The sequence below is a fragment of the Pisolithus orientalis genome (genome assembly GCF_024613125.1).
Source record: "Pisolithus orientalis strain OTSU chromosome Unknown F5J12scaffold_16, whole genome shotgun sequence".
NCBI lineage: Eukaryota > Fungi > Basidiomycota > Agaricomycetes > Boletales > Pisolithaceae > Pisolithus > Pisolithus orientalis.
The window spans coordinates 263,360-289,304 of NW_026260797.1; the positions used below are offsets into that span (position 1 = coordinate 263,360).

At 50.1% G+C, this 25,945-nt stretch overlaps 13 protein-coding genes and 1 non-coding gene across 14 annotated transcripts; 10 read left to right on the top strand and 4 right to left on the bottom strand.

Moving 5' to 3' along the window:
* Positions 1-144: 144 nt before the first annotated feature.
* On the bottom strand, positions 145-1,002 carry F5J12DRAFT_721446 (uncharacterized protein; the record flags this gene model as incomplete). The annotated part of the gene is made up of 6 exons (XM_051741313.1): positions 145-246; positions 309-434; positions 490-502; positions 557-677; positions 732-810; positions 874-1,002. The coding sequence occupies 6 exons, from the start codon at positions 1,000-1,002 to the stop codon at positions 145-147; spliced, it is 570 nt and encodes a 189-aa protein (XP_051599391.1).
* A 200-nt stretch (positions 1,003-1,202) lies between these two features.
* On the bottom strand, positions 1,203-2,459 carry F5J12DRAFT_834677 (peptidyl-tRNA hydrolase PTH2-domain-containing protein). The gene is made up of 9 exons (XM_051745863.1): positions 2,410-2,459; positions 2,131-2,351; positions 2,024-2,078; positions 1,975-1,977; positions 1,867-1,916; positions 1,780-1,805; positions 1,626-1,727; positions 1,517-1,569; positions 1,203-1,466 (listed from the first exon to the last, which is right to left on the bottom strand). The coding sequence occupies exons 1-9, from the start codon at positions 2,420-2,422 to the stop codon at positions 1,417-1,419; spliced, it is 573 nt and encodes a 190-aa protein (XP_051599392.1). The 5' UTR covers positions 2,423-2,459; the 3' UTR covers positions 1,203-1,416.
* On the top strand, positions 2,439-4,544 carry F5J12DRAFT_769365 (DEAD-domain-containing protein). The gene is made up of 6 exons (XM_051742229.1): positions 2,439-2,776; positions 2,833-3,032; positions 3,083-3,200; positions 3,250-3,551; positions 3,607-3,927; positions 3,981-4,544. The coding sequence occupies exons 1-6, from the start codon at positions 2,503-2,505 to the stop codon at positions 4,431-4,433; spliced, it is 1,668 nt and encodes a 555-aa protein (XP_051599393.1). The 5' UTR covers positions 2,439-2,502; the 3' UTR covers positions 4,434-4,544.
* Positions 4,545-6,073, top strand: F5J12DRAFT_834681 (uncharacterized protein). Its single transcript, XM_051745864.1, has 8 exons — positions 4,545-4,674; positions 4,744-4,846; positions 4,901-4,943; positions 5,016-5,028; positions 5,085-5,132; positions 5,202-5,256; positions 5,308-5,466; positions 5,526-6,073. Exons 1-8 carry the CDS (start codon positions 4,660-4,662, stop codon positions 5,834-5,836), a joined length of 747 nt encoding a protein of 248 aa, XP_051599394.1. The 5' UTR covers positions 4,545-4,659; the 3' UTR covers positions 5,837-6,073.
* F5J12DRAFT_834684 (uncharacterized protein) lies at positions 6,067-6,726 on the top strand. Its single transcript, XM_051745865.1, has 2 exons — positions 6,067-6,372; positions 6,439-6,726. The coding sequence occupies exons 1-2, from the start codon at positions 6,168-6,170 to the stop codon at positions 6,540-6,542; spliced, it is 309 nt and encodes a 102-aa protein (XP_051599395.1). The 5' UTR covers positions 6,067-6,167; the 3' UTR covers positions 6,543-6,726.
* Positions 6,727-6,807: 81 nt separating this feature from the next.
* On the top strand, positions 6,808-9,637 carry F5J12DRAFT_834686 (CBS-domain-containing protein). Its single transcript, XM_051745866.1, has 6 exons — positions 6,808-7,103; positions 7,259-7,534; positions 7,578-7,712; positions 7,771-8,299; positions 8,353-8,447; positions 8,497-9,637. The coding sequence occupies exons 1-6, from the start codon at positions 6,954-6,956 to the stop codon at positions 9,367-9,369; spliced, it is 2,058 nt and encodes a 685-aa protein (XP_051599396.1). The 5' UTR covers positions 6,808-6,953; the 3' UTR covers positions 9,370-9,637.
* A 1-nt stretch (position 9,638) lies between these two features.
* F5J12DRAFT_834699 (uncharacterized protein) lies at positions 9,639-11,490 on the top strand. The gene is made up of 11 exons (XM_051745867.1): positions 9,639-9,809; positions 9,856-9,965; positions 10,024-10,034; positions 10,101-10,255; positions 10,305-10,399; positions 10,449-10,564; positions 10,615-10,646; positions 10,715-10,769; positions 10,822-10,868; positions 10,924-11,206; positions 11,268-11,490. Exons 1-11 carry the CDS (start codon positions 9,771-9,773, stop codon positions 11,309-11,311), a joined length of 987 nt encoding a protein of 328 aa, XP_051599397.1. The 5' UTR covers positions 9,639-9,770; the 3' UTR covers positions 11,312-11,490.
* A 79-nt stretch (positions 11,491-11,569) lies between these two features.
* Positions 11,570-13,644, top strand: F5J12DRAFT_834710 (uncharacterized protein). Its single transcript, XM_051745868.1, has 7 exons — positions 11,570-12,068; positions 12,120-12,292; positions 12,344-12,412; positions 12,464-12,947; positions 13,001-13,067; positions 13,122-13,208; positions 13,279-13,644. The coding sequence occupies exons 1-7, from the start codon at positions 11,721-11,723 to the stop codon at positions 13,368-13,370; spliced, it is 1,320 nt and encodes a 439-aa protein (XP_051599398.1). The 5' UTR covers positions 11,570-11,720; the 3' UTR covers positions 13,371-13,644.
* A 200-nt stretch (positions 13,645-13,844) lies between these two features.
* On the top strand, positions 13,845-14,441 carry F5J12DRAFT_905849 (uncharacterized protein; the record flags this gene model as incomplete). The annotated part of the gene is made up of 4 exons (XM_051748717.1): positions 13,845-13,855; positions 13,911-14,100; positions 14,161-14,217; positions 14,286-14,441. 4 exons carry the CDS (start codon positions 13,845-13,847, stop codon positions 14,439-14,441), a joined length of 414 nt encoding a protein of 137 aa, XP_051599399.1.
* Positions 14,285-16,992, bottom strand: F5J12DRAFT_834732 (cysteine proteinase). Its single transcript, XM_051745869.1, has 10 exons — positions 16,300-16,992; positions 16,153-16,234; positions 16,075-16,104; positions 15,980-16,024; positions 15,844-15,917; positions 15,712-15,791; positions 15,241-15,658; positions 15,053-15,193; positions 14,912-14,998; positions 14,285-14,860 (listed from the first exon to the last, which is right to left on the bottom strand). The coding sequence occupies exons 1-10, from the start codon at positions 16,885-16,887 to the stop codon at positions 14,690-14,692; spliced, it is 1,716 nt and encodes a 571-aa protein (XP_051599400.1). The 5' UTR covers positions 16,888-16,992; the 3' UTR covers positions 14,285-14,689.
* An 84-nt stretch (positions 16,993-17,076) lies between these two features.
* On the top strand, positions 17,077-17,182 carry F5J12DRAFT_t119. The gene has a single exon. It is a non-coding gene; the product is annotated as a tRNA-Met (tRNA).
* Positions 17,183-17,219: 37 nt separating this feature from the next.
* F5J12DRAFT_125075 (mitochondrial carrier domain-containing protein) lies at positions 17,220-19,018 on the top strand. The gene is made up of 3 exons (XM_051738053.1): positions 17,220-17,614; positions 17,665-17,902; positions 17,950-19,018. Exons 1-3 carry the CDS (start codon positions 17,261-17,263, stop codon positions 18,795-18,797), a joined length of 1,440 nt encoding a protein of 479 aa, XP_051599401.1. The 5' UTR covers positions 17,220-17,260; the 3' UTR covers positions 18,798-19,018.
* A 555-nt stretch (positions 19,019-19,573) lies between these two features.
* F5J12DRAFT_921323 (TIP-1 family-domain-containing protein) lies at positions 19,574-22,818 on the top strand (the record flags this gene model as incomplete). The annotated part of the gene is given in 14 exon segments (XM_051749290.1): positions 19,574-19,765; positions 19,821-19,957; positions 19,977-20,099; positions 20,157-20,372; positions 20,425-20,547; positions 20,598-20,724; positions 20,780-20,893; positions 20,951-21,209; positions 21,260-21,421; positions 21,475-21,761; positions 21,823-22,064; positions 22,129-22,309; positions 22,374-22,676; positions 22,696-22,818. The coding sequence occupies 14 exon segments, from the start codon at positions 19,598-19,600 to the stop codon at positions 22,816-22,818; spliced, it is 2,565 nt and encodes an 854-aa protein (XP_051599402.1). The 5' UTR covers positions 19,574-19,597.
* A 15-nt stretch (positions 22,819-22,833) lies between these two features.
* On the bottom strand, positions 22,834-25,829 carry F5J12DRAFT_834745 (MCM2/3/5 family-domain-containing protein). Its single transcript, XM_051745870.1, has 5 exons — positions 25,021-25,829; positions 24,352-24,964; positions 23,783-24,295; positions 23,259-23,719; positions 22,834-23,203 (listed from the first exon to the last, which is right to left on the bottom strand). The coding sequence occupies exons 1-5, from the start codon at positions 25,794-25,796 to the stop codon at positions 22,993-22,995; spliced, it is 2,574 nt and encodes an 857-aa protein (XP_051599403.1). The 5' UTR covers positions 25,797-25,829; the 3' UTR covers positions 22,834-22,992.
* Positions 25,830-25,945: the final 116 nt, after the last annotated feature.

The following is a 25,945-nucleotide window of genomic DNA, read 5'->3' on the forward strand; positions in this document are numbered from 1 at the left end:
ATGTGGGAATAAATGGATCTAACGGCATCTAAAGGACCTCTAAAACGTCTACTGGGTTTGATGGATTGTGATCTTATGCCCCTGTTTCTCGTCTTCCCTGTAAATTGGTCAGGCAAAAAAGAACCTCGATTCGATACAAAAGACCTACTTCGCATTCAGCAAGGAAAGGTATAACGTCCAGAAAACACCACAAGTCGATTGGAAGGGGATCCTGTATGGTAATGGCGCATACCGGAAGTTTATAAGCTGTTCGTCCGGACATGAATATGCGATGAGAAATAGCTGCGGAAACGTCCCGAAGGGCTTACCTGCGCCATGGGCCAGACCTTCCAGTTTGCTAGTAATGCAGTGGTATACATGTCGCTGTATCTCTCGCGTATTTGAGCAAAGCTTCGGCCTTCCATTGCACCCATACAACCGACGAACAACACAAGCTATGGATGAAACGAGATGTGATGGAACCGACAGTTGCAAGCCATAACTACTCACGCCGAAAGGTGCCCTAACCCAAGAAGCCTCAGCGCATGATTAACACAAGATACTAACAGAAGCTCACATTAACAGCTGATCTGCAGCTACGCGCTTGGAGAGAGCCCAAAAGTTAATCTTGTGGCTCCTCCGTCTACACAATGGAAACCTGCGCTCAAGGACGACATTCCATCTGCCAAGTAGAGGGCCTCCGAAGAAGCGGGTTCAAGGTTCGCCCTCGTTAAGAAAACCAAGAGACGTACTTATCCCAAATCCGAAACAAAAGAAACGCAAAGTCCGTGCAGCATCCCATCCCGGTCTGCGCTGGTGATCTTCGCACAACTACAAGATCGTAGCATGGGTGTCGAATATGAGATTTACATAAAAAAGAATAATAGCACAAACCGTATTCTGGGACACCTGCGCGACAATGTCGCCAACTGCGTTAAGTATTCCGCCTGTGAGGGCAAGAGTGCCGTTGGGGTGAGTATCGAAAAAATGCTGATAGGCTCGAGTAATCGTTAGGGTAGTCATGGAGGAGCGAATAGCCTGGAAATATGGGGGGGGAATGGCAACCGTTATATCATGGCCGTGAAGCTCCAACCCTTTACTCCAAGAAAATGACAGAAGATTCAAGACAGCCTATTACGACGCCGTCTAGATCAATACATGGAACTCCGCGTGACTGACATAATACAAATTTGGAGTATTGCACATGATTTCCTCGCGTTTCGAGAGAATGCAGCCCGAGTCAATTACTGTAAAGTAGGGATGCCAGCATCACGGGGGCGCACTGTCTATGTGCTCCAAGAAACGAGCTTATGACGGATCCACATCGGACGCAAAGTGAAATACGTGTAGGAAATGAAGAAAGTCTACATGGTTCGTGGTATATATAGCACCGACTGTACAGTGACCTAACCATACTATAACAGTTGGCAATAGTGACTATAGCAGCTTGAGGTGGCCAGTGACCTGGTTGATCAAGTCGACCGGTGCTGTAAAACGTTAGCCATAATGAGCTGATAAAGTCTAGGTCCCAACGTACCCGGACCAATGCCAAGGACAGTCCGTGAGCCCGCTGCAATCTGCGTACGGCCACTGCAAGTTGGTTGAATTCAGCCTGAGCATAATTTTTGTCAAACAGGCCAACTCACGCGTCTAAGATGGAACGGGCACAGAGGTTGAGGCTCTTTGCAATGGCCTCTAGCTCTAGTAGTTCGTCCTCTGACGAACTCCTCAGAGCAATTTTCGCCTGTCTGTTGTAGTTCATCAGCCATAGGCTTAGAAGCAATTCCAAGTAATAATTACCCCGTTCGTTCCCAGTGCTGGACAAGCTGTGTGTATATCAAACACTTAGTCAGCTCTATTGCACGGAAGTTTGGTATCTTGTTTCACCCTTGGATTGGTTTTCATGAGAGCCTTGTAACATGCCAGAGTCGCATGACTGGAGACGTCAGTAGCCACCACCGAGCTCTGCAGAACGCGGGAATCATTACCTACCCACACCTATGGGAACGGGGTTATATATTACCAAGCCCAAGGGTGAAGACGTACTGAGCCGCGATCTTTCCTGTTGTCATCCCCAGATCCGTTCGTACCACAAGCACCTTGTATTGGCATTCATTTGCATGTGTAAGCAGGGCGAGTTTCAGGACTTACAAGTTTGCACTGTTGCAGCATTCCTGGTTTGATAGCAGCCAAGTCACCATCTGCCAAATCCTCCTCTTCCTCCTCCCCGTCTTCCTGATCACCTTCCGGTTGATGTTGTGCGACCGAGAGGGAAGGCGCTGTGATCGAACTGGAGCGAGATCCTATGAAGTAGCCGAGTCCCACAGAAACCCCAGCGACAACGAGACAAGACAGCGCTGTAATGTTTCGAACTGAGAACGGTTGTGCATGGGTAATGGCAACTGTATTCCAAAAGAATTACACACTGACCTGACGAGAACATAGAATGATTTTGAGTCGGAGTTTGCCGAATATCCCCGTCCTGGCATCCCATCAGAGCCTTAACACGAAAATACTAAGCAGATGACAACGGAAAAATCTGCTACACCAGCCACGGATCGGCAGGATGCCGCAAACCGCGAACCGTTCTCTTCGCTGGATCTTTCGCCGCCGACAAGCCGTGCTCTCAATGACATGGGATTCGAGACAATGACGCCCGTGCAAGCTAAGGCGATCCCTCCGTTACTTGCAGGCAAAGATGTCCTAGGCGCGGCACGCACAGGTTCGGGGAAAACACTCGCTTTTTTGGTTCCTGCTGTTGAGCTGCTGCATCGGATGAAGTTCAAGCCTAGAAATGGTGTGTTCGTCTTCCATGCCCTGAAAAGCAAGCATATGTAACTGCGGGTGATGCAGGGACAGGTATCATCATTATCTCCCCCACACGAGAGCTGGCACTACAGATATTCGGTGTTGCAAAGGATCTGATGGCGTATCATTCACAAACTTTCGGTATCGTTATTGGTGGTGCGAATCGGAGAGCTGAGGCGGAGAAGCTTGAGAAAGGGGTGAACCTCCTTGTTGCAACTCCCGGCCGGCTTCTTGACCATCTAGAGGTACGTATCTCATGCATGAAGCCTGGAATCACGATATTCATTTCAAGCAGAACACCAAAGGTTTTGTGTTTCGCAACTTGAAGGCCCTTGTGATAGATGAAGCAGACCGTATATTGGAAATCGGTTTCGAGGAGGAGATGAAAAAAATCATGGCCATTCTTCCAAATGGTAATATGCTCCCGGTATTTGAATGGTCACTGGCTGAATCTTAGCCCAGAGGGACGGCAGTCTATGCTATTCTCCGCTACACAAACAACAAAAGTTCAGGACCTGGCCCGTGTATCACTCCGCCCTGGGCCCCTCCACCTTGACGTCGACAAAGAAGAATCGACAAGCACTGTCTCCACCCTTTCGCAAGGTTACGTTGTGTGCCCGTCCGACCGGCGTTTCCTACTGCTATTCACCTTCCTAAGGAAGAACCTCAAAAAGAAAGTCATAGTATTTTTCTCCAGTTGTAATTCCGTGAAGTACCATGGAGAACTACTTAATTACATCGACGTCCCGGTACTGGACCTGCACGTATGTCAGATAGGCTTGATTTTTTTTAAACCCTGCTTACATGGAATCATGACAGGGCAAACAAAAGCAACAAAAACGCACGAACACATTCTTCGAGTTTGTTAATGCAGATTCTGGTATCCTTTTATGTACGAATGTTGCAGCTCGTGGACTGGATATCCCACGGGTTGACTGGATCATCCAGTATGATCCCCCAGACGATCCCAGGGACTACATTCATCGAGTCGGTCGGACAGCACGTGCTGGGAAGGTCGGGAAAAGTTTGTTGTTCTTACTCGAAAGCGAACTCGGTTTCTTGCGGTACCTTCAGCAAGCCAAGGTGCCTCTGAATGAATATACGTTCCCAACGGAGCGTATTGCAAATGTGCAGAGCCAGGTAAATATATTTTTCTGATGTTTTCGGCGAGATTCACTTTGCGTTGCACACAGTTGGAGAAACTTCTCCAGAAGAATTACTTCTTACACCAGTCTGCACGCGACGGGTTCCGGTCATATCTTCAAGCTTATGCGTCATATTCATTAAAGCAAATTTACGATATCAACAAACTTGACCTCGCCAAGGTTGGAAAGTCATTTGGCTTTGCAGTGCCTCCGCGGGTGAATCTGAACATTGGTGGGGGAAAAGTAAGTTCAGGGAAGAAAAGGAAACGTGAAGTAGATGAAGACGATGAGGAGTGGGAAGACGTGCCCTTGGGTGAAGGTGCGGAAAGTGAAACGGAAATAGATATCGTGGGGCAGGAAGAGTCGCGGAGTACCTCACGACGGCAAGGCAAGGGTCGACGGATAGAGACACTGGGGAAGAAGACGGTTGAGAAGGAAGTGTATCGGAAAGGCAAGACAATGCATAAGGCTAAAGCATCCGGTCAGCAATGGAGTCGGTGACGAGCGCTGTACTACGGGTCTATATTCGAGTACCTATGGTTGTGCAGCATGTGTTGTGTATACCTCCTGGATTCCTCGTGCCTGTAATCGTGTTGACACGAGCTGCTCACGTGTTCACCTGCCCTAAACCAAGCAGGAAGCATACGTCGTTCACGTTTGACCGACCTTGCAGCCAAAATTTCTATCGTTACTTGTCTTCTTCTTGCTCAGTGTAGAATTCCAGATAATGGCGACGACGCAGGTACCTCTCCGATGCAATTCTTCATGGAATCGGGCTGTATTGACTGAATCTCGCTGCAAAATATTACAGCACTACGTCTGGGCTGGCGGTCACTTTTTACTCCTCGTCTCAGCTCTAAGATACCTCGTCGCTTATGTCACGTTCAAGACTGTGTCTCCCTGGTGGTACAGAGGTGAGCCGTTGTATTCCCTCCGGTCTCTCTGCGACGTTGTTTAACCCTGCGCAGCAAGTTTCTTAGGTGCACTTGTCAGTTATGCAATCGTATGCTAGTGAGTACGCCGTTTTGCGTAGAAGCAGGACAGACCGTAACCTATTCGGCGTGCTTTTATCGCGTTGCGCAGTAAATCTCTCGGTGTGAGTGCCGCACTTCTATCGCGTGTGATACACTGCTCACGTGTGGGGTCCCTCAGTCGCCTCAACCCACTGGAACATATATCAAGAAGGCATTGATGGACGAGGTTCGATATTCGCTAACTCTGCTTTGGTAGCTGTGGACGCCGCTGAACTTTTAATCTCACGTCAAACAGAACGTCCAGTACTTCCTCCTCGCGTCCTTCTGGTGGAGTTCCAAACCAGTCCCACGTACGTTGTTTTCTTTCGCTTGTGGTGTATTTTGTACTCACATAAGTGCAGTCGCATTAATACCGTTTTTCATCTTTTCGTTGTTCCACGTCTTGACGTTTACCCGTACGACTCTGATGCCTCGCTTCCTTCCTCCTGGCCCTCCCGCAACTGCAGGGGGAGCGCCTCAACCTCATCCTTTGGCCAAACGATTACAGTTGTGGGTTAAGGGTGTGTGCTCACGAATATGTGGACGTATATGCCGACCTTAACGTTCACCGTGTCTTTAGTCAACTATGACAAGGCGATGCGCGTTGTTGCCTACGCTGAGCTTGCTATCTTGGTCCGCGTTGTGTTCGGTGCCATTTTCTTCAAGAATTCGTTTATCGCGCCGTTAGTCTTCTTGCACTTCTTGCGGCAACGCTACTATCAGTCTGCATTCACGCGTGATGCGATCGCCGTAACCGATGCTCGCGTGACTGAGCTCGTGCGTCGCTCGGGCAATCCTGTCGTCGCTGAAGTATGGGACAAAGCGAGGGAGCTATTTGCACGGTGGGCAGCTGGTCCAATCCAGGCTGCAGGTGCTACAAGGAGAGATTAGTTGGCGAGTGGTTCAAGGGTCAGTCGGGATATTGTGGATTCTCGCTGGGTGGCGAGCCGGTTATCGATATCAGCGACTTCCGTCAGATGAAACGGGTCCATTTTGACCACATCGTACTCTACTCGTTTTTTACCAAGCTCAGTTTTTGTGATCCCAGTAACTGTATTGATTTGTCGTACCATAGTTAAGATATGAACGATAGATTATTGTTGCCTGCGTTTGTGAGGTCACTCCAGGCTCCAACTTATGACGCACTTGTGATGCCACTGGTCTGCAAAGGGGTATAAACCAGCTGCCCCCGGGAGGCCAAGGTTGGACCAAAAGCCTCATCATGACAGCCTCCCTGATATCGCCCCTAACAACCTTCGGACACTCGCTCGCTTGTATTGGCGCGTCTCTGGCACACTCGGCTGTGTTGGTGGCTAGTGCAGTACTAAACTTTGCGATCACGTTGGTCGAATCTGTGATCCAATTCGGGAGGAGTGTCGGGACTTTGTTGGTGGAAATGTTCCAGAGCATATTGGGATTTATAGTCGGTAAGGGATTGCGAAGTTGCTGCACCGTGCCTGTCATCGAGCCCCCTGACTGAACTACCCCGATAGCAAACTTTGCTGCCATCGTTATCATCGGTTCTATCTATTACGTCTACACCCGTAGGAGGCAAAGGGGAGTCACAGTTCCAGAGTCTCTGAAGAAGATACGTTGAATAGGGAGAGGTGCAGAACATGAATGTTGAGAAGAAGCGGGTTTGTGTGAAGCTATTCAGAGTGACCATGTATTCTTGCGGAATTCCAATGCGGTATTTCGCCCCCTTCTACTGGAAGATTTCCTGAGGGACCACTAGGGATCATAAAGTAAATACAGGCTTCCAAGCTTTGAGCAAAGCATGGTAATGGCTGGTAATAATGTTTTCCTTGGCGTTCTCTGGGGTCTGACGGCGCCACTGTGATCAAACAAGCACAAACAAGGTGCTCCCCGTTCTCCCGAGTTTGGCTGCCGTCGGAAGAATTTTGGAGAGTTGGATTGAGTTGGACCAGAGTGACCTACGCCGGCGACCCTGCGAACATCGCGTCTGGCAGGACTGACCCACATTATATAAATTCCTTTCTGGTTTCGGATGTCTCGCATCCCCGTCCCAGCTCATTCTCCGTCTGTCCAGAAAACACTTGACCGTTCTTCTCCAGTTCCTCCTCGGCAGCCAAGTACCATGTCTGCGTCGAACCTCTCCCTCTCTGATACACGGAAGAAGCAGTCGAAACGTGACGAGGTGGGTGTCTCTGCAGTTGTTTCGTTCCGTAGGCAGCAGTAGCGCCGCCTTGCACGCACTTAATCACTTGAACATTCGAGAGACCGGAGACGCGTCCACCCCACTTACAGACTTGGGTCTAACACTCGTGACAAGCAGCTAACCCTTTCTCGTAGGCCATTCGCAAAAAAATCGAATCTGAGCTCGCCCGCAAGCGCACTATCTCAAGCACTCATCATACTGGCACGCGCAGCAGGCGAACGGCAAAACCAGCTGTTGCAAAGGGGACCGTCGCGGCTCTCAAACCAAGTCCGGCACTCACTGTTCCGGATAACATTACTGTCGCCGAAGCCAGTCAGCTTTGCGCCGCCAAGCGTACGGATTGCGTACTCGTTGTCGACGATGAGGAGGGTCTTAGTGGCATATTTACAGCCAAGGATTTGGCCTACAGAGTGCGTCGTCTACCTCTCACTTTTTAAAGCTAACGCAGCGCAGGTAACTGCAGATGGGCTGGATCCACATCACACACCCGTCAGTCAAATAATGACACGGAATCCCATGGTCACTCGTGATACGACGAGCGCGACCGAAGCTCTTCAACTCATGGTACAACGACACTTCCGACACTTGGTATTTCGTTTCTTGTCTTTTTCCCCCTCCGTCAGTACGTATTTACCCGCGAAACTAGCCTGTCTGCAACGAAGAGGGCAACGTCGTCGGTTTATTGGATATTACCAAAGTATTCCATGAGGCTTTGGATAAGGTCGAACGCAGTTCGTCCGCATCCGAGAAGTTGTACAATGCTCTTGCCGGCGTACAGTCCGAGCTTGGCCCAGGAGTAACATCCAACCCTCAGGCCGCGGCTATGCTTGCATACGTCGATGCTTTGCGCGAGAAGACTGCCCTACCAGATCTGTCCACGGTGATGGATTCGCGTACCCAGCCAGCAGTTGTCTTGCCAAAGACTACGGTTCGCGACGTTGCGAAGCTGATGAAAGAACGCCGGGTAACTGCAGTTTGCGTAATGGAGAATACCCCCGGCCCCGACAGCGCGCACCCCAAGATCGTGGGCATTTTTACGAGCAAGGATGTCGTTCTTCGAGTTATAGCGGCGGGATTAGATGCGAATATGTGTAGTGTTGTCCGGGTAATGACACCACATCCGGACACTGCTCCTCCGACGATGAGCGTGCATGATGCACTCAAGAAGATGCATAGTGAGTGTGGTAAATCAGGGAAATGGCTTTGCGTTTTGATGACCTGCTCGCAGATGGTCACTATCTCAACCTTCCAGTCGTTGAGACGGACGGCCGATTGGTAGCCATAGTTGATGTCCTCAAACTCACTTATGCCACCTTGGAGCAGGTTTGTGTCGGTTTTCGTCGGCAGCAACTGTCATTCATACCCGATACAGATGAATGCAATGAGTACGGAGGCGTCCGGAGATGCAGAAGGTGGACCAATGTGGGGTCGCTTCTTCGATTCCATTGGTGGACATGAAGATACGGAATCCGTGCTTTCTGGCTCGCACCATCACACGGACGCTCACTCTCTTTCCACACGCAACTTGTCTTATCTCCATCAATCCCCTAACTCTGAGGTTCACCCCAACGACTCTGCTTCCGTTGTCGATGACGACTCTGCCCTCGAAGGATACCCAAGGAAAAAGGGTGACATCCCTGCTATATCCGGCGCGGCGTCTAGCATTCCTGTTGATGATGGTACATATGTATTTAAGTTCCGCACGCCAAGTGGGCGCACGCACCGCTTCCAGGCCCGTCACGATAGTGTGGAGATGCTTCGAGAGATTGTATACGGGAAACTCTCCACGGATCCTTTCTTCATCGAGTTTAGCGGGAACTCAGAGGATAAGCCGGACCCTACTGATTTTACTTTATCGTACACGGATGCGGATGGAGACACGGTGCTAATGACATCCGACTCTGACATTGCGGATGCTGTCAAGATTGCAAGGACGGGAGGTTCGGACCGTGTCGTTTTGTTCATCCAAGGTGGTAAACATTGGATCGAGGCTGGAGCAGATAAGAGTGAAGATGGGGCTAAGGCAGCTGCAGAAGCTGCAGAGGAGCAATTGAAGGCGATGGACAGAACGGAGTTGACTCCTGAACCTGCACCTACACCATCACCGCCATCGAAGGTGGTCCTGCCACCAGACCAGGAACTCGTACTGGGTATTCCCAAGGACCTTTTACTCCCTGCAAGTATAGGTGTATTGGCGGCGGTCATTCTTGGTGTGTTTACCATCTCGCGTCTAACACGCGATTAACCGAAAGTTGTGAGGAAGTAGAGGTCTGGCAATGTCATACCATCTTCCACTTATTTGCAGAAATCTCTTTACTTTCATGTTATCTGCTTCATTTACTTTCTGCTACGTACAAGGTGTCATTGCTGGCTTACCCATCGTCTTCCACTCGTTTGCGTATACAACGTGCCCTTGATATGATACCTGACGACCTCATGCATTGTCTTGATTTACCGGAATTCAATAAAGGAATTTCATCGCGATTGGATTGCTACCTCAAAAGTATCCCCTTGTGTTCGCTCTAAGATGCTCGCTTTATCTTCAGGCAATAACAGTTCCGAAGTCACGTGCTGCCGCCGGAGGAGGCCTTGCAATCGACTCTGAGCACTGCCAGTGTGTATTGTAATTTCAGACTTGCAGAAGGAATGTCCAAGTCAGAGAGGGAGGACGTCATCTCACATTTGGTACGTATGGGTCATTACCGCAGTCCGAGTTCTAACCACCCCTCAGGCAGACAGAATATTCTCTGCTATGTTGGACGAGCTAACAATGGATGCCGCCCTCCGGGGCCATCGCGAAATAGCTCGAAATAGGTCTGTTTGTCGAATATGTCATACCCAGTGAGAATTCTGTTTAGATTGAATGACTTTGAGCTGCCGACTCATCTGTATGGTGCAGCTGTGGCATGGGTGCGACCCTTATTTGATCGATGTGGTTCACCAGAATTCACAAAATGTGATCCTGTCTCTATGAAGCCCACGCCAGTAATGGCCACCAACAACCTCAAAAGGCCCAGAACGACGAGCGGTCACTGCTGGAAGGGAAGACCGCATCGAGCACCGGTACCAATACGCCCACCAGTACGAAAGATGGGAATGTACTGTTCGAATGCACTGTGTGCAAACGTCAAGTATGTATTTTTTATAAGGGTTTCCTCGCGTTACACTCCCATCTTTCAGGTTGCTTCGAATCGGTACGCACCTCATCTCAGTGGTTGCATGGGCATAGGAACTGGGTCCAGACGCACGGCGGCACGCGGGAATCTCAAGACAAAGTAAGAGGCGATGGAATAATAATAATCCTTCTTGCCTCACCAATTTCAGATTACCTATCGAGACCATCCGTGCGGACTCACCCCTGCAAGGTTCAGAAAATGGTAACGCCTCTGACGACAATTCGGGCGGGAAAGTGAAAGGGAAGTCAAAAGGTAAAAACACCGGTGAATGGATACATTGTCGTCTCAGGGAATATATTCTCATTGCCGCAAAGATGACGATGAATTCAATCTCAAGCGCAAACAGGCAAGCCAGGTGTTCGTTGCGAGAATTCGGAACATGTATTCACCACCATTGGATATCCTTCTTCATAGCCGCTTTCGCCACAAACCTCCCCCGCAAAGAAACAGAAGAAACAGAAGACAACAGGCAAGTCGCCACTACTTCCATAACGCTCGTTTGCATAATTACCCTCCCAAAGGTTCAGTGGCATCGCGTCTCAAGGAGGGTACAGCTACGGGAAGTCAGGTTAGTCGTAGTCCTTGTGTCATATTCCCTGACCTTGTGACCCACGTCGTTACAGTCGAAAATTCCTTCCAAGTTGCGATCCTCGTCTACAGCCTCATTTTTGGACCGAGATCGATCAGCAACGCCCGCTTCCCAGTCTTCTTCGAGCACGCCCATCGCGACCTCTGTCTCCTCGGTAATATCGGGTCAAAGTCCTGCCGGGACGGGGCCACCAAAGCGTGGTCGCCCGAAGGGCAGTAAGACCGGGATGGGTCGTGGAGCGGCTGCTTTGGCTGCGCAGGTAAAACGACCGAGTCCTCCGCGACCACCACCGCCTCCGCAGCCCGATTACCTCATAGGTATGTTTCCCCCCAGCATACTGCTGTGTCCGCGGCGACGTTGCTGATTTTATTTCTGCAGACGTTGAAGGAGACGAAACTGGTTCATCGACAGACACGGACTGAGGATTTATTTTACTTCCACTTTTGATCCGCCGACGGCCCGTCGCGTGGTCGATACGTATGCGTATTGTTTTAGGCGACTGTACAATACCCTTGTTGAAACGTTGAGCTGTGATTCGGGTTATATAGAGTACATAGAAACTTTTGTAAGCAATTCCACAAGCGAAGAGTCTAGATGGGTGGCATTCTTGGCATGCTATAAAAGGTAGTGTTTTCCCGCCATCAATGTCGGTGGGTGCGAGGTGTCGGACCCTCTGCAAAGTACTGGCACCGCTGTGCAACGACTCTCTCGACGACCAGCAGAGCCTGACAGCCCTTCGCGCACTCCTTTGTCTTTCGATACCACGCTCGCTCGCAGGACGAACACATTCATTTTCCAACTCCCTTCGTTGACGCTCTTCCATCTCAAGCCATGGCTCACCAATATACGAACCATGGGGACCGCTCAACCGACTACCTCTCCACACTCCATGCCAACCCGTCGAACCTAGACGAGTTCAAGTCATCATACGACGACCTCATAGACCAGTACGCAGAACCTTACTCGAGAATATCAACCCACCAAACCTTCCGGGTTCAAACCGACCTCACCAGCGATCTTGACTCACGAAGGCCGTCGTATTCTTTGGACAAGAAAAATCCATACAACGTGGGCAAAGGGGAAGAAATAGAGGACGACCCCGCTCACTCACTACCACAAGCTTACCCTCCTAGACAAAAGCAAGAAAAGATCGTGGACAACCGGAGCTTTGTTTCAAGAGTAGGCGCACGTCTTGGTATGCCCGTTAGTTAACACCTCACAATATGATAGGTTCTTCCGGACTCTTGGGCTTGCCGACTCTTCGTTATCACTGTCGTCGTCGAAACGGCTATAGACCTTGCCATTGAGGGCGACTTACTCGTACGATTACAAGACGGAGGCGATGCCGAAAGTGAAAGTGCGAAGAAAATGCCCGTATACCTTAGCATCTTTGCACTTGCGCAGTAGGTTTCAGTCGCCACATATGCATGAACGAAGCTTCTCACAGTTTACAGCATTTTTCAGCTTGTTCTTGCTGTGGATGCAGTGTATGCTCGAAATACGCTGCAGTTTATCTGTCTCATGTAAGGGTTGTTCAGCGCTTCTTTACGATAACCTTCCAACATTTTTCGTAGATTGTTCAACCTCCTCTTCCTGATCTACGCCGTCATCCAAATAGGGGAAATACAAGGCTCGACGACGACTTCCGATGGGCCCATTCACATACCAGTGAACGTGCTTACGAACATAATCCCTGGCGTAATATCGGCTGCAGAACTAGCGTACATCGCCCTCGGCTGGAAAATTTACAAAGAATTCGGCTGGAAGGTATACAAGTTTCTTGGTGCCGACCGACGCATCAAGAAGATGTATGCCAGTTATCAGATCTTCCAATGTCTCGTCAAATTTGATCTCTTCTTCTGGATCGGATTCACCGTTCAGTTTCTCTGGCTAGTCCTTGAAAAGAGTGACTGGGAATACTACGTCACCCTGGCCGCTTTGCCACTATCCATCATTCTTCTCATTGAGGGTCACCTCGCAGCACGCTACGAGAACAAGTGGATGATGGCAACTTTCATGTCAGGATGTATTGGGGCTTTAGTGTACTTCATTTACAAGGTGAGGTGACGTCTAGACGTCAGGTTGTCACGCTAGCTGATGCTGTGTGTCAGCTTTACAAACTCTTGAAATATCGCAATACGGACTACGCTGACGTATGGCACTCGCTAACCACCTTCTGTATGTACTTCCGAATCTGCTCAGTTTTGTTTATGGCCGTGATTCGTTTTGCAGCTGCCATTGCCATCTTTTTACTTTTGATAACGATTGCTTTCACCATCATCGTGATGCGAAACTTTGGCAGAGGCTTGAAGAACTCAAGTAAGCAGAACTGTGAATTTTGGCACTCCCTCGTCATTGAACTTACCCCTGCTATCCCCACCCCCACCAGTTGCGAGAAGCACAAATCACGCGCGTACAGGTTCTCAGCCCTTCCACCGCGGACCGATGAGCATGAATCCCAACCGGATGAGCATTGACTGAAGGCATAATTTTGTTTGCCCATTAAATGGACCTTGTGTACTTTATAGGCGTTATCGCCATCTTGTTGACTCATTATGGCGCTCCTCTTCCCTCTCCCTTGACCAGCATCCATAAGTACTCCCCCTTTTTCGGCGTCCTTTGCGCATATTTCTCCATGATACATATATACCGTCTCACCCTTGCCTCCTTTGATTCTTGATTTATAGGTATTAGTATGATATATCCTCACGCTTGATGCGTTTTTTGTTATCATATTTGTGAAGTTCATGCCAGACATTGAAATTTGGGCGTGTAATATGAGCCTACTCACTGCTGATCGTCGCGGGGCCTTGAGCTGAGCTGGTCAATTACCGTTCTCAAGTAGACGCCGGTTCCATTTACTTACGTGGCATCCATTGTCCAGCAACCCGGATCCAAAGGGGTTCTCCATTACGCGCTCGCAGTACAATTTGACTTTGCAGAACTTCGCCAAGCATGTCCCAACGGTGAGGTCGATTCGTACCGGCCAGTATGGGCCCGGCGATAACACACACCCAGCAGATTTCGTGCACCCAACACCCTGCGCGACCGCTCTGCGTTACTTGGCGTTACACCTCCACCCTCGGGGCGTTCGTCTCCTTTCGACCAGTCGTCATACCAGCCTTCGGGGCATCGTTATGCAGACGATTTGGAGAACCAAAACGACGAGGCACTGGAGGGTTTGTCTGCCAAGGTCAAGCTTCTCAAAGACGTGGGTCTACGGCTTTGTTGGCCGGCTATAGAGTCAGTTCTCATGTGTTAATTTCTGCAGATCACTATTGGCATTGGGAGCGAGGTCCGAGAGTCTACTATTCAGCTTAGCCAGATGGTATGTTTCCGGACTCTCATTTTCTTTCTCCTGTCCTTTAGATCATGATATATCATCTTTTCTTCCAGAACGATGCGTTCACGGAGACAGGTGGCATCCTTGCAGGGACATTCCGCAGAATGAACAACATGGCAGAACGACAAGGATGTCGTTGGCTGTGGTACATCGTCTTCCTTATACTCGTCTTTTGGTTCTTTATCATTGTATGGTGGTTTCGAAGATGATGTTTACTCTTCCACCATTATTTTGCTGTGAACAAAAATGGACTTAACCCAGCCCTACAGTGAGTGTCTTCAATATCATGCGCATGCTGGATGACAACCAAACGATCAAGACTCTCCCCCTCTCCCATCCAGTATCATTATACTCGTACCGAAGGCAATTTAAACTATTTCCAACTTGTCGATAATGAGGTTGATATATGGTGCACGTTACAAATAATAAGACACATCTCAACGGCGGCGGCCGAATGCTATCGCCAGTCCAGGAATTCTGCGTGTGCTATTTCCCATATCATTCGCCGTCGGAGGCAAGTCATGTCACGCTGAGAAAAATTAAAACACTCCTCTCCTCGAGACAACGATTCCAAGAATTGGCACGTGAAGACACCACAGTCGTAACCATTTTCCTGTTGTGGCGTGTCCTGCGAAAACAGGTGAGTAGAGGGGATGGGCTAAGAGAAAGACGATCTTACCTCAGGATCATAATCTATCCAATCCGTGAAGTCAAATGGTTTCCCTTTCTTATTTCTGTGTTCCAAGTCAAGATACTGGCGCAGTTTCTAATGACTGGTAAGTGATTTTGGTGCAATGCACGGAGAGCTGGGAAGACCCACGTGGAACACCAGCTTCCGAGGCACATTCATACTGTCGTACGATTCTATTCGCTTTTCACGGAAGTTGATGGCAGCTCCCGTCCAGTGCATGTTATCGTGGTTAATAGGGATAAGGATAATGTCCTTTGCGAAGATATCGAACTTGACAAGTTATCAGCGGTGGATGAATGGATGCCTGAATGAAATACCTTTTTCGTCCATTTTGCAAGTCTAGCGCGTTCATAGCCCTCGCTCAGCAATTTGGTCCAGAAGAAACTACTGAAGTAGTGTACATCCAAAATCTTACTCTTCTTGGTACCATTCAGTGGTGGCTTGTGTCTAAATAATTCGGAACGTGACAAGATCATGGCGCCGTAGAAATTGATAATCTCATCGTTAAGCCACTGGCACGGCTGCAGACGCGAGATGTCTTTGTCGCTGACTTGCTCCCGTGCGATCTTGGAGATGATACCTCTCTTGCGCAAAATTACGTTCACCTCGGTCTCTATTTCCGGGGGCAACGCCTTAGGAAGAGGGGGCCGAAGGAGTCTGTTAATAGCTTCATCCTTCCTACGAGCCGCTTCGCGCAGGCGTTCGTGACGAGAAAGTAGGGGTGGCGGGGGTGGGCTGTGGATTGCTCAGTCTGCGAATTACGGATAAGCTGGCCCTGAGAAACCTACGCAGCGAGAGTCGACTTCGCTTTTTCAAGGGCGCGCTTTAAAACTTCAAGGCTAACTAGCTCGTGTCCGTCCACGCGTTCCTGGCAGTGGTCAATCAGACAAGGCGCGTAATTGTGCCAAAGAACCCCTCACTTCTCCATGTGAGCGCCTGCGGGGGCGAACGGGTAACCGCTTCTTCTCGCGCAGGTCTGACCATGATTGAGATGCTGGAATGCATGACGCCGGTTACGACGGAAGTACTGAGACCGTATGCAAAACAGATACGCACGCGTAATTCCGCGCCTTCTGAGCTTTTCTTCGTATCCAAGCAGGGCTATAAGTAGAGATAAGCAAGTAGCTGCGAAACGAGGAAATGTCACCTACACTCCAACGATTCGATATTCGAGGTAAATCCTTGCCAGCCGTGAATCTATCGCATCCAAGAAGACAGACTTTGAATACCTTGTTTGCGTTTGATTTCGTGTAACTCCTCCAGCATCTTTTGTCTATCTTGTTTCCGTGTTTCTCGTACCCGCGTTTCATGCTAGAGCACGAGTCACGCGATGCAGTTAGGGCGACAGCGCGAATGCCAGACGCAGTTAGACATACCTGGCGCTGATAAATATGAGGCTTAGTTGGGAGGCGTGCCAACATGGTCTGAACGGAATGGTTCATTTGACATTGGTGCAATGAATTCGCAAGCCCGACATCCAGCGAATTGCTCTGAGCCGTTGGGACCGGTACAGACTTGATGGAGGTGGCACTGGTGGAGGTGGAACAAGGTGCACCATCGGTATCTGACGATACGAAGGACGTTGAATTTGACGGGACGGACAGGTCATTATGGGCTGGGGGCTCATGCGATTCTGGTGGTGGTGATGGTGGAAGAGGAAGTTGAGACGGTGAGGAAGCTGCATGTGGAGGTTGAAGAGGTGTCGGATATAGAGTCTCCTGTGCATGATTGCCAGAACCTGAGGGGGAGTCCATCGCTAAGTGGCCTCGGGGGCGGAGTGGGAGAGACGTACCAGGTATAAATTGGATCACAGTGTCTATCGCTTTGGCTGCTGTATCGCATATAAGCTCGTAGGCGTCCATGGCGAGGATGCACCAGGCAGCCCGCAAGTGCGTTCTGGGGTGTTTCGGAGGCCTGTGGGTTGGCAGGAGTGAATCGGGCGCCTTCCTCTTGCGAGGATTCATCACCAAGGTATAAAGAAGGTTGGCGACACCAATGCCAGCGAGTTTGTGCTTGAAGAACAAGCGACGATCTGACGAGGACCAGTTGGACTGTCTGAGACGAGGCGGACGAAAACAAAGTATCACCGGGAGTAGCGCTCTGCCCCACGTGACAACCACTCTCGGACGTCCGTCGACGGGTTTCACACCGACGCCCGCTTGGCTCAGTTGGCTAGAGCGCAGGTCTCATATCACATGATATGACGTAATCGTGGATTGCGTAATCCTGAGGTCGCAAGTTCGAGCCTTGCAGCGGGCATTCTTTTTCTTTTCTTTTGCATTTTGTTTTATTTATATTTTCTATGTCCTTTTGTCGCATGTTTCTCTGATCCACGCTATGGGCACCAGTCCGTCCCTCCGCGACCTGTACAGCCCTCCCGCTCATTCCTGGACATTTGTCCCTCCCAACGGCGCACCTTCAAAGCCGAATCCCTCCAGTCCTTCATACCAATGGAATGCCCGGCCGTCATCACCTCACATCCTACATCTATCGCTGGACACCGGAACACCCCCCGCACATATCACCCTCTTCTTCCGCTCCATCGTAGTGTCGGCTCTGGTGCACTATAGTAGCACCGCACTCGCCATGCCTTTGGAGGTCGGAAAGCTCCTCCTGCAGATTCAGTGGGTGCCCAGAGATGCTCTCTCCGCGCCGTCAGACACCGAAGAACAGGGAGACGATGGGGAGGATGTGAGTGCCATGGGCTACCCCCCTTTCACCGTCTACTAACATGTCGGTAGCTGAGCGACACTACAAATGAAGAAGATTCCTACTTCGTGGATCCCGGCGTTGGTCCCACTCCCAAGTACCCAGCGCCGAAGCTCGTCGACGATGACGGGTACGTGGTTAGGACTTCTGTCATGGAAGAAGGCACCCGTCCAGAGTATATCATCCCAGTTGGCACCGCCAAGAGTACGTGGGCAATGGTCAAGCGTCTTGTCAGCTTCCGTGGAGAGGGATGGTTCTCCCCTTGGAAGGGTAATTGTCAATGAGCTCCTATCTGTCGTATCTCATGTTTAGTGCAGGTTTGTTTACGACCTGCATACATGACGTCTTGCTACTCAGCATCCAACCATCCGTCGACAACGTTTTGTCTTCGTTTTTCCTCTCCCCGTCCCGTGGATTTTATAGGCCGCCCTTGTGGCTCCCGGTGGCTTCGCACGTCGTCACTGGATTTGTTCTTTCCCCTTTAGACCTCGTTCGCACACGTCTCATTGCTCAGTCCTCCATGCCTAGATATAAGAACTATACAGGCCCCCTTGATGCCCTCTCTCAGATCCTCGTCCATGAAGGCGGATTGAAAGGGGTATACTTCCACCCTCACCTTCTCCTTCCAACTATTCTCGATACCGGGCTGCGCGCTTTCACACACGTCCTCCTGCCCTCCCTCATCGCTCCGTATTTGGGCTTTGGACCTCATGTTGCTGCAGATACACATCCAATAGCATGGGCACTTGCAGAAGTGCTTAGCGGGTGTTTGGGATTGTTGGTTACCTTACCAATAGAAACAGTGCGTCGAAGACTGCAAGTCCAAACCCGTGGTGCAGCGAAGCCTTTACGAACATGCGTGGAAACCCGGCCAGTCCCATATAACGGCGTCGTCGACGCATTGTGGCACATTCTGACGGAAGAACGGTCAGACCTACCCATCAGGAAGCCACGAAAACATCGAAGAGACGGGCCAGGAGGGTCGGGAAGCGACGAGGCAGAAGAAGAAAGTGATAGCCGGCTAAGACACACGGGCATCGGACAACTTTATCGTGGGCTCGGTATGCGCCTTGCAGCGAATACTATTGTATTCCTATTGGCTTCCTTCGGTGGTGAAGAAGTAGATGGTGGATGGGCCGAACTTGTAATGCCCTGTATCTTTTGAATATACGACATGGATTTCCCTCTCTTCTCAACATCGGCGCATCGAAACCCTTTTTTCCCCTTCACGGGATCATCGATGCCGATACAGTAGTTAGGAGGGAATTTGGCCACGGCCTCCCTGCGACGAACGCACCGTAACACGAATCCGGACACCAAAATTGTCAGTGTTTCATCTGTGACCAATTGGCTCGCGTCCAAAGAACGGTACTGGTAGCCATGCTGAGGTAGTAAGGCACAGTTTGGATCAACTACCTCAACCATCACTTTGCATTGTTGTCATCAGTACGTTGTTACATCCATCAGCCTAGCTGGCCTATCGCGTTACGACGGCAGACATTGAGCCAGACTACTGAAAATACCTTCACGGTGAATATGCTACCAGCGTTGCGGAAACATTGACTCCGCACCACAGGGATCCAGAAAGCCCTGCAGGAGTACACGACTACACAACGAGACAAGAACACAGACTATCATGATGCGGAGTTTTGTATTCACTAAACAAGCAACCATGCATGCTGCTACGATGCAGTGTGGTTCGTTCGAAGGTGCAAATCTTCAGTTGAGGATGACGGTGAAGAACGAGATTACTCCTATCAGAAGAGCTAGCGGCATGGATAGGGTCTATGTTTGCATGATCTAGGATCCATGATGTGATCTCGGAAAGAGAAATACGAAGGGCACCTACGTACAATTCCGAGTTTTTACACCTTCTGTTCTATAGATAAGATAACCACGTGACATCTGGAGCACGCCGATCAGCAAGTGTCGCCGGAGCAGAGCGAAGCTTTGCAGAAGGGATTTATGTCTGCGCAGACACTACACCAGCTCCAGGAGCCCCCAAGCACGAACCTTGCACACAAGGCGGCCGTCGAAGTTCTCAACGCGAATTTCGCCGACGCAACCCACCTTGGAGACCTCGAACACGTGTTGCGGGACACGAGTGCAGGACAAGCTATAACGAAACAACAGGTACGCACCTATGGAGCCGTTCATGTCTGCTACATACTGACAACGGAATGGTTAGCTTTTGGAATCCGAGAAAGCTCTAGGGTCATTTATCACCAAGACTAGGGTTGAGGCCATAACCCAGCTCGAGAATGCCCGAGACCTCGCCTCTCAACGAGATGGAATAGAAGATGAACTTTGCTTACCTTTCCCATTGTCTCGTTTCTTCCCTTAGTCCTACAACTGAGGACAATGTCGCTACACTGCTAGAGGACATAGAAGTTATGCATCGTGCCTTGAAGGAACTCGAGAATGTCCGTGCCTATGTTGCAGTCGTCCAACGTGGTCTTGCACTGAGGTAACTGCATTCTTGATTACCTAGATACAAAATTATTGTCCCTGACATTGGATAAAGCGAAGCAGCGGTGTCGCAGTTGCATACTCGATCCTCTCCTCTCTCTGCTACCTCAGTCTCTGAATATGTCGCCTTGCAAAGTTTCACTGCCGACGTTACTCGGACATGTAGAGCCGTGGAAGACCTAGGCAACTCCCATGGTTCCCTTCACCTCCTATCATTCCTAGAAAAGCTCAGCGAGAAGACTTGGACCGACATGAAGGCGATTCTATCTGCGTATGTACTGAACTTTGGTTTCCCCAGGCCCGCTCGGTTTATGACCTCGTAGGACGCTCGTGTCTGCGGCAGAAAACGTGAATTGGCCGATGGCAATTGACTTCTCCGCCGCAAGCGAAGAAGTGCGTTCCAAGTTCGACTCGGCTTTCTTAGACCTATTGCAGCTTCAAGAGATGTGAGGCTGTTCATTCCATTCTCTCTTCCATCCGTTCTTACTCTGGTCAGTGGACAGTCATTGCAGTCTTCCCAAGAAGACGAGAGTCTGTATCCTCTTCAGGCATTGGTACACCCAGTAACGTTGCGCTTCAAGTACCACTTTGATGGGGAACGGGAGACAAACCGGCCAGACAAGGTGACAAGTTTTGCACATCACACACATTACATGTTTACATTGTGACCATATCTAGCCTGAGTGGTACTTCACTCATATTGCTAATGTCGCTCACGACCATAGACCATTCATGGAAGGTGTAGTGCAAAGATTATTGATCGGAACCAAATTCCAGAATGTCAATGCATGGGTCTGCACATTCTCACAATTTCGTCATTTGCATAATAATAATCACCTCTTTTCATAGCACCAATATGTCAAGCTCCTTTTAGGCATTCTCGAACGCAAAATCAAGCGTTCCGTGCCGCAACTCCTTGGTAGTCCTGCTTTATTGGCACACACAATCTATCAGTCATTGCTGTTCGACTCCAGTTTGCGCGAACTGGGTTATGAATTCGTTCAAGTAGAGGGCAAGAGAGACGAGGAGGCTGAGAAGGGGGGTATCAGCAGACTAATTCTCGACGAAAAGGAGTGGTTTGATGCATGGATCGAAGGAGAAAAGAAATGTATGTCTCATCTTCTTCCTTTCAAGTAAGCTTACCAGGGGTATGGTTAGTTGCGGATGACCAGTATCACGAAATAATCAGCGCCACCGACGCATGGGTTATTGTTAATGATCACTCAGCCGACTCTGGAGAGCTCACCCGTTCAAATGAGAGTGATATTAAAGCGACGAATTCTGCTCGGAGGGTAAAGGCTCTGGTAGAGCAGATTACAGGTAAACAATCCTACTTATGTCTACTCGTTTCGCTGACATTCTGCCCCCATCAGATCGCTACATGCCTCTACCTTCTTTCCGTCAACGTTCTCAGTTTCTCATCTATGTTCAAGTTCCTGTACTCGAAAATTATCATTCACGAATATCTTCGTCTCTTGATGCGTTCGAGACCCTTTCATCCGCTTTCGTCCGGGCAGTGCCAGGTGCTCTCGGAGTCGATACCACAAAGACCGATTCCAAAAGACTTACTGGAGGTGTGGAAGGAAGTCAGCGTCTATGCAAGGCACTCCTGAGCGCCCGCTATGTCGACAGCGCAATGAGGACATGGGGAGAAGAAACTGTGCGTAAGATACCCTTGCTGTCGGCTTACCTATGGTTGAGACGTCGCTTTGGTACTACAGTTCTTTTTGGAACTTTGGGCCGAAATTAACCGGCGTGCATACCTCCGTACTAGAGTTGGTGCACATCCCTCCTTGCCGCATCCAAACACGTGGAACGTGCAGGGAACACCTGAGGGTACGATCTTCGAGGAGTTGGTAATGCAGTACGCAAAACTCGTCTCGCGAGCTGAGGACATGCTCATTCAGCAAATTTATGGAGAATGCGAGGCTACCTTGAAAGCTCATTTCAATGCCTTAGCTAGGTGAGTTTGCATACCTTACTCCGCATCCTCTCTCAAGGGTGGGATATCACGCGTTACCGGTCAGCCTTCCGAATAGCACAGAGGGAACTGCAGACAGCATAATGATTCCCCCAACGCTCTTTCCCTCGGTTGCCCTCCTCTCGTCCCACCTGACCTATCTTCGCTCTACGTTGCCATCTTCCGCCGTCACTCACCTATATCGGCGCATTGCCTCCCGCATCTCCGAGCACGTCCTACAACGTGAAGTACTCTTTCGTCCCGGCCTTGGTCGAACCTCGACCTGGCCGCCATGTCTTCACACGTCCCCAGGCCTATACCATCCAGGCAGAATGCGAACTCTGGGTGGAGACCTGCCAGGGGGCGCTGAATACGTCACATGCGCGGGCGGAGAAGCCTTGGGGTAGGCTACTCGCAGCGGGAAGGTTGTTGGCTGCAGAGGTGCAGGGTCACGAACGAACGTTTCAGACGTTTTCGAGCGAACGTTGGTGGGAGGCAGATGAGGATGAAGATGTTTGGGAAGATATATTGGATGACTTGACCGGACTGGGAACGGGAGGCCTACGGAAGGATGAGGTGAAGGCAATTTTGAGACTAAGGGATATCGATACCCCAGTGAGTACGAGTTCGGTAGCTTCTTTTCACTACATTGTACCCCTTCTACCCACTCTCCCGCTCTCACTCTCGTGAAGAACGGGATGTCACTGTCACTGTTATCATGCATGCAATCGAAATATTTTCTGGCTTCCAGCTGTAGGACACGGAATCTGGAGCTTAGGTAGTTGCCAAATACCTGCATCACAGGCGCACATTAAAACTATGAAAACTACAAAAAGATACATGCGTGGGCAACGATAAATAAACCTACAAAAGGATGCACGTGGTCCAACGACCCCAACGACGAACCAGGGGTGTATACAAACACTGAGATCTAAACTTTGTACACAATGCCTTCGCTTAGCATAAGCTCGTCGGAATTGCTCATGATCTCGCATATCGTTGTTGCCTCAAGGGTTCCGAACAGGGCGTCCGTCGGCAAACCGTCGTTAATCATCTCCACAAGCTCATGAAGGAAAACTTGTTCTTCGTCTTGGAGGCGTGTAGCGAAGATATTGGCTAGTTTTGAGCGGAACAGTTGTATTCTGTGGTTTTAAGTGAAGTTATCGCCAGATATACAGTCAGAAGTAAAAGGCGTACCTGTCAGGTTGTACACCGTTGACTGGGACAGACCCAGAGGCGCTTGTCTCAGGCACTGTGGGAGTTACGTCTGGCATCTGCAAGTCTTGACTGTCATCTTGCCATAGAGAAGATCCCTGACTGGCTTGAGCCTGATTAGGGGCCGGGGCCGGGGGGGGTGGTGCAGGCATCTCCATTCGCTTAGTTTGCGGCGGTGTCGGGTCCTCTTCACCATCTTCATCGCTGCTGTTCTCATCTGAGCTGTCTTGCGAACCATTCTCGCCATGCTTTGCACCTGGAAGCTTGCGCTTCTTGCGCTTCTGCCGACGACGCTTTGCGACCTCTTTATACAGAGCATAGCGCATAATTTCTTCTGCCACTATGGCATCCTGTTCTTCTACTTTCAAAGAAAGCCGAGATTTGGCGTGTGCAGTCGAGAGGCGGATGAGAGTTTCGAGTGTACGGGCCGTCAGTGGCGCCGTCTACGCGTCATAAAATAGATCGGGTGAAAAAGTCCGTGCCACTATGAGAGAAATTCAGCCCACCTTCTTCTTGTTCGTTTGTCCCTCGTCTTCATTCCGCAGGTTGGCATATACGTTCACGATGTGATTGGCAGCACCACTTGTGAGAACGGGGACAGGCCGGTTCTTGGCGTACTGTATGTACTTTTTGATAAATGTTACACTCAGCACTTCAACCTTGACCTGTTTTCCCCGACGTGTACGTGACTTGGCAGCAGTGAATCCAGCGTGTAGGAGGGGGTCATACTTCTCGAACGGGCTCGTCTCTGCTCCTCCACTGCCATACGCAGCCACATCCGGATCGGCAGGGGGGACTCCGGGGCCCTCGATCGCGAGCGGCTGCGAGAGATTATCATGGACGGGCGTACCCTCCTCGAGGCCAGGGGGGAGATACCTGTGCATCCGGAGAACATGATCAGCGATCCTGCGGTCCCGTTCTTCATCGACATCATCTGTCACGACAAAGAGCAGGTCGAAACGGGAGAGAAGAGAATCGGGGAGGGCAATATTTTTGTGTGGGTCTTTATGGATATCGTACTGTACACAATAGATGTTGTCATTGAACCTTAGTGCTCCCTGAACAATATACATACCTGTCCATATATGGGGTTCGCGGCTGCGATAACGCTACACCGCGCATTCAAGCTCGTGTGGATACCCGCCTTTGCAATGGTGATAGTTTGTTGCTCCATGACTTCATGTATGGCAACGCGGTCAACGTCCGACATCTTATCGAATTCGTCAATACAGACGACACCTCTATCCGCGAGGACCATGGCCCCCGCCTCAAGTCGTCGTTCGCCTGTGTCTCTGTCGGTAGTGACAGCAGCAGTCAGACCAACGCCGGAGCTACCTCGACCTGTGGTTGCAATTGCGAGTGGGGCAGTGTTTAAGACAAACCGCAGGAGTTGCGATTTGGCTGTGGACGGGTCGCCAACCATGAGTATATTTATGTCTCCACGTATATGCGTGCCGTTGGGCAAGTTCTTTTCTGCCCCACCCAATAGTAAGAGAAGGATTGCCTCCTTTATTTTATCATGGCCAAATATCGAGGGTGCAAGGGACTGCGATAAAAGTCGAAATATATCGCGTCGCTTCGCAAGCTGGTTAATTTGACGGATATCAGTATCCGTGAGGGGAGTCTGGGCGACTCCGCCACCTATTTTGGAGGATAGTAAGTTGACATTGTTCGCAAGGATGAGGGACCTCATAGACAAAATTCAGCGTCTCTCTAAGTTAGGAGAATACACCGATTGACTTACTTGAATGCGCCAGTTGAACCACCTCCGACGCTGCGATACAGACCAACCATCTGCACACGGTCACCAGGCTTACACTTGTCCACGAGGTCATCGTCAAGAATAATATCGGTACTCCGTGGCAGCTGCCCAGGAGGGGCCCGTTCTGGCATTTCCTGAATGCTGATCCTCTGATGGTCCCTAAATACACAAAGACCATATTCCATCTGCAAAGGACGACCATCATCGTCTTGCTGCGGGGTTACCGTCGATGTCGGAGGCAGATTGGATGTCGAAGTAGTCGAATCCCTGTACTCTCGTGCATGGAAAAGCTTGGTCTCCGGACAGTAATGTACCGACTTGAGCATTTTGGGTCTCACAAGTGAACACCGTGTGATGATGCCCTCAAGGGAGATCATCTTTCCGAGATGTTCAGCGCGCAGTGTACGCGGGCTGACGTGGTGATCTCCGAATGATCCACTGAATCCGACGCGGTAGCTCTTGCCCTCGAGCGTGTGCTTGTCCGTATCATGAACTTGGGTGACAATGTTAACAAGAGCATCGTCAAATGCGGGAAGAAAGTCGGTGGGTTGCTTGAGAAGTCCATCCGCATATTCACGGTTGTAGTCGCGAAGGTCATCGATATTGACGATCAGGCGGGTCCGGTCGGCGCGCAGCATGCGTCCAATGTCATCGCGATAATTGTAGATTGGCGACTCGAAGGTGAGGAACTCCTCAAATATGCGGGTGCGGTCCCGCATGAGATCATCTTGAGGTATTGGCTCGTCGAGCATCGACATCGTGGGCGATGGCGTTGGGCGTCCAATTGCAGCTAACGGACGCGTTTTTCACGCAAACGCGCATTGTCTTGCCCTAAATATATCACGTGACCCGCGTCTATTCTATTCACAGGCACCAAGTTCATGATAGAAAGGGCACTCTTGGGAAA

Bases quoted from the DNA above. Each gene is read 5' to 3' on its own strand.
- F5J12DRAFT_834732 (XM_051745869.1), bottom strand. From the start codon at position 16,887: ATGAATCCTCGCAAGAGGAAGGCGCCCGATTCACTCCTGCCAACCCAC. The intron at 16,025-16,074 runs GTAGGTGACATT...CTCTACTTATAG, and splicing joins GAATATCGAATCGTTGGAGT to CCCTGCTTGGATACGAAGAA. The intron at 14,999-15,052 runs GTGGGTCTTCCC...ACCAGTCATTAG, and splicing joins CTCGGAAGCTGGTGTTCCAC to AAACTGCGCCAGTATCTTGA.
- F5J12DRAFT_769365 (XM_051742229.1), top strand. From the start codon at position 2,503: ATGACAACGGAAAAATCTGCTACACCAGCCACGGATCGGCAGGATGCC. The intron at 2,777-2,832 runs GTGTGTTCGTCT...CGGGTGATGCAG, and splicing joins GAAGTTCAAGCCTAGAAATG to GGACAGGTATCATCATTATC. The intron at 3,201-3,249 runs GTAATATGCTCC...ATCTTAGCCCAG, and splicing joins CATGGCCATTCTTCCAAATG to AGGGACGGCAGTCTATGCTA.
- F5J12DRAFT_834677 (XM_051745863.1), bottom strand. The intron at 1,728-1,779 runs GTAATTATTACT...GAACTACAACAG, and splicing joins CAGCACTGGGAACGAACGGG to ACAGGCGAAAATTGCTCTGA. The intron at 1,570-1,625 runs GTGAGTTGGCCT...ACCAACTTGCAG, and splicing joins GCCCGTTCCATCTTAGACGC to TGGCCGTACGCAGATTGCAG.
- F5J12DRAFT_834684 (XM_051745865.1), top strand. From the start codon at position 6,168: ATGACAGCCTCCCTGATATCGCCCCTAACAACCTTCGGACACTCGCTC. The intron at 6,373-6,438 runs GTAAGGGATTGC...CTACCCCGATAG, and splicing joins CATATTGGGATTTATAGTCG to CAAACTTTGCTGCCATCGTT.
- F5J12DRAFT_834699 (XM_051745867.1), top strand. From the start codon at position 9,771: ATGTCCAAGTCAGAGAGGGAGGACGTCATCTCACATTTG. The intron at 10,647-10,714 runs GCAAGCCAGGTG...CCTTCTTCATAG, and splicing joins TCAATCTCAAGCGCAAACAG to CCGCTTTCGCCACAAACCTC. The intron at 10,770-10,821 runs GCAAGTCGCCAC...ACCCTCCCAAAG, and splicing joins GAAGAAACAGAAGACAACAG to GTTCAGTGGCATCGCGTCTC.
- F5J12DRAFT_834681 (XM_051745864.1), top strand. The intron at 4,847-4,900 runs GTGAGCCGTTGT...AACCCTGCGCAG, and splicing joins GTCTCCCTGGTGGTACAGAG to CAAGTTTCTTAGGTGCACTT. The intron at 5,257-5,307 runs GTACGTTGTTTT...ACATAAGTGCAG, and splicing joins GAGTTCCAAACCAGTCCCAC to TCGCATTAATACCGTTTTTC.
- F5J12DRAFT_125075 (XM_051738053.1), top strand. From the start codon at position 17,261: ATGGGCACCAGTCCGTCCCTCCGCGACCTGTACAGCCCTCCCGCTCAT. The intron at 17,615-17,664 runs GTGAGTGCCATG...ACATGTCGGTAG, and splicing joins AGGGAGACGATGGGGAGGAT to CTGAGCGACACTACAAATGA. The intron at 17,903-17,949 runs GTAATTGTCAAT...TGTTTAGTGCAG, and splicing joins ATGGTTCTCCCCTTGGAAGG to GTTTGTTTACGACCTGCATA.
- F5J12DRAFT_834710 (XM_051745868.1), top strand. From the start codon at position 11,721: ATGGCTCACCAATATACGAACCATGGGGACCGCTCAACCGACTACCTC. The intron at 12,069-12,119 runs GTAGGCGCACGT...ACAATATGATAG, and splicing joins ACCGGAGCTTTGTTTCAAGA to GTTCTTCCGGACTCTTGGGC. The intron at 12,948-13,000 runs GTGAGGTGACGT...GCTGTGTGTCAG, and splicing joins TAGTGTACTTCATTTACAAG to CTTTACAAACTCTTGAAATA.
- F5J12DRAFT_834745 (XM_051745870.1), bottom strand. From the start codon at position 25,796: ATGTCGATGCTCGACGAGCCAATACCTCAAGATGATCTCATGCGGGAC. The intron at 23,720-23,782 runs GTGGGCTGAATT...TATGACGCGTAG, and splicing joins GACAAACGAACAAGAAGAAG to ACGGCGCCACTGACGGCCCG. The intron at 23,204-23,258 runs GTACGCCTTTTA...TTAAAACCACAG, and splicing joins AACGGTGTACAACCTGACAG to AATACAACTGTTCCGCTCAA.
- F5J12DRAFT_834686 (XM_051745866.1), top strand. From the start codon at position 6,954: ATGTCTCGCATCCCCGTCCCAGCTCATTCTCCGTCTGTCCAGAAAACA. The intron at 7,713-7,770 runs GTATTTCGTTTC...CCGCGAAACTAG, and splicing joins AACGACACTTCCGACACTTG to CCTGTCTGCAACGAAGAGGG. The intron at 8,448-8,496 runs GTTTGTGTCGGT...TACCCGATACAG, and splicing joins CTTATGCCACCTTGGAGCAG to ATGAATGCAATGAGTACGGA.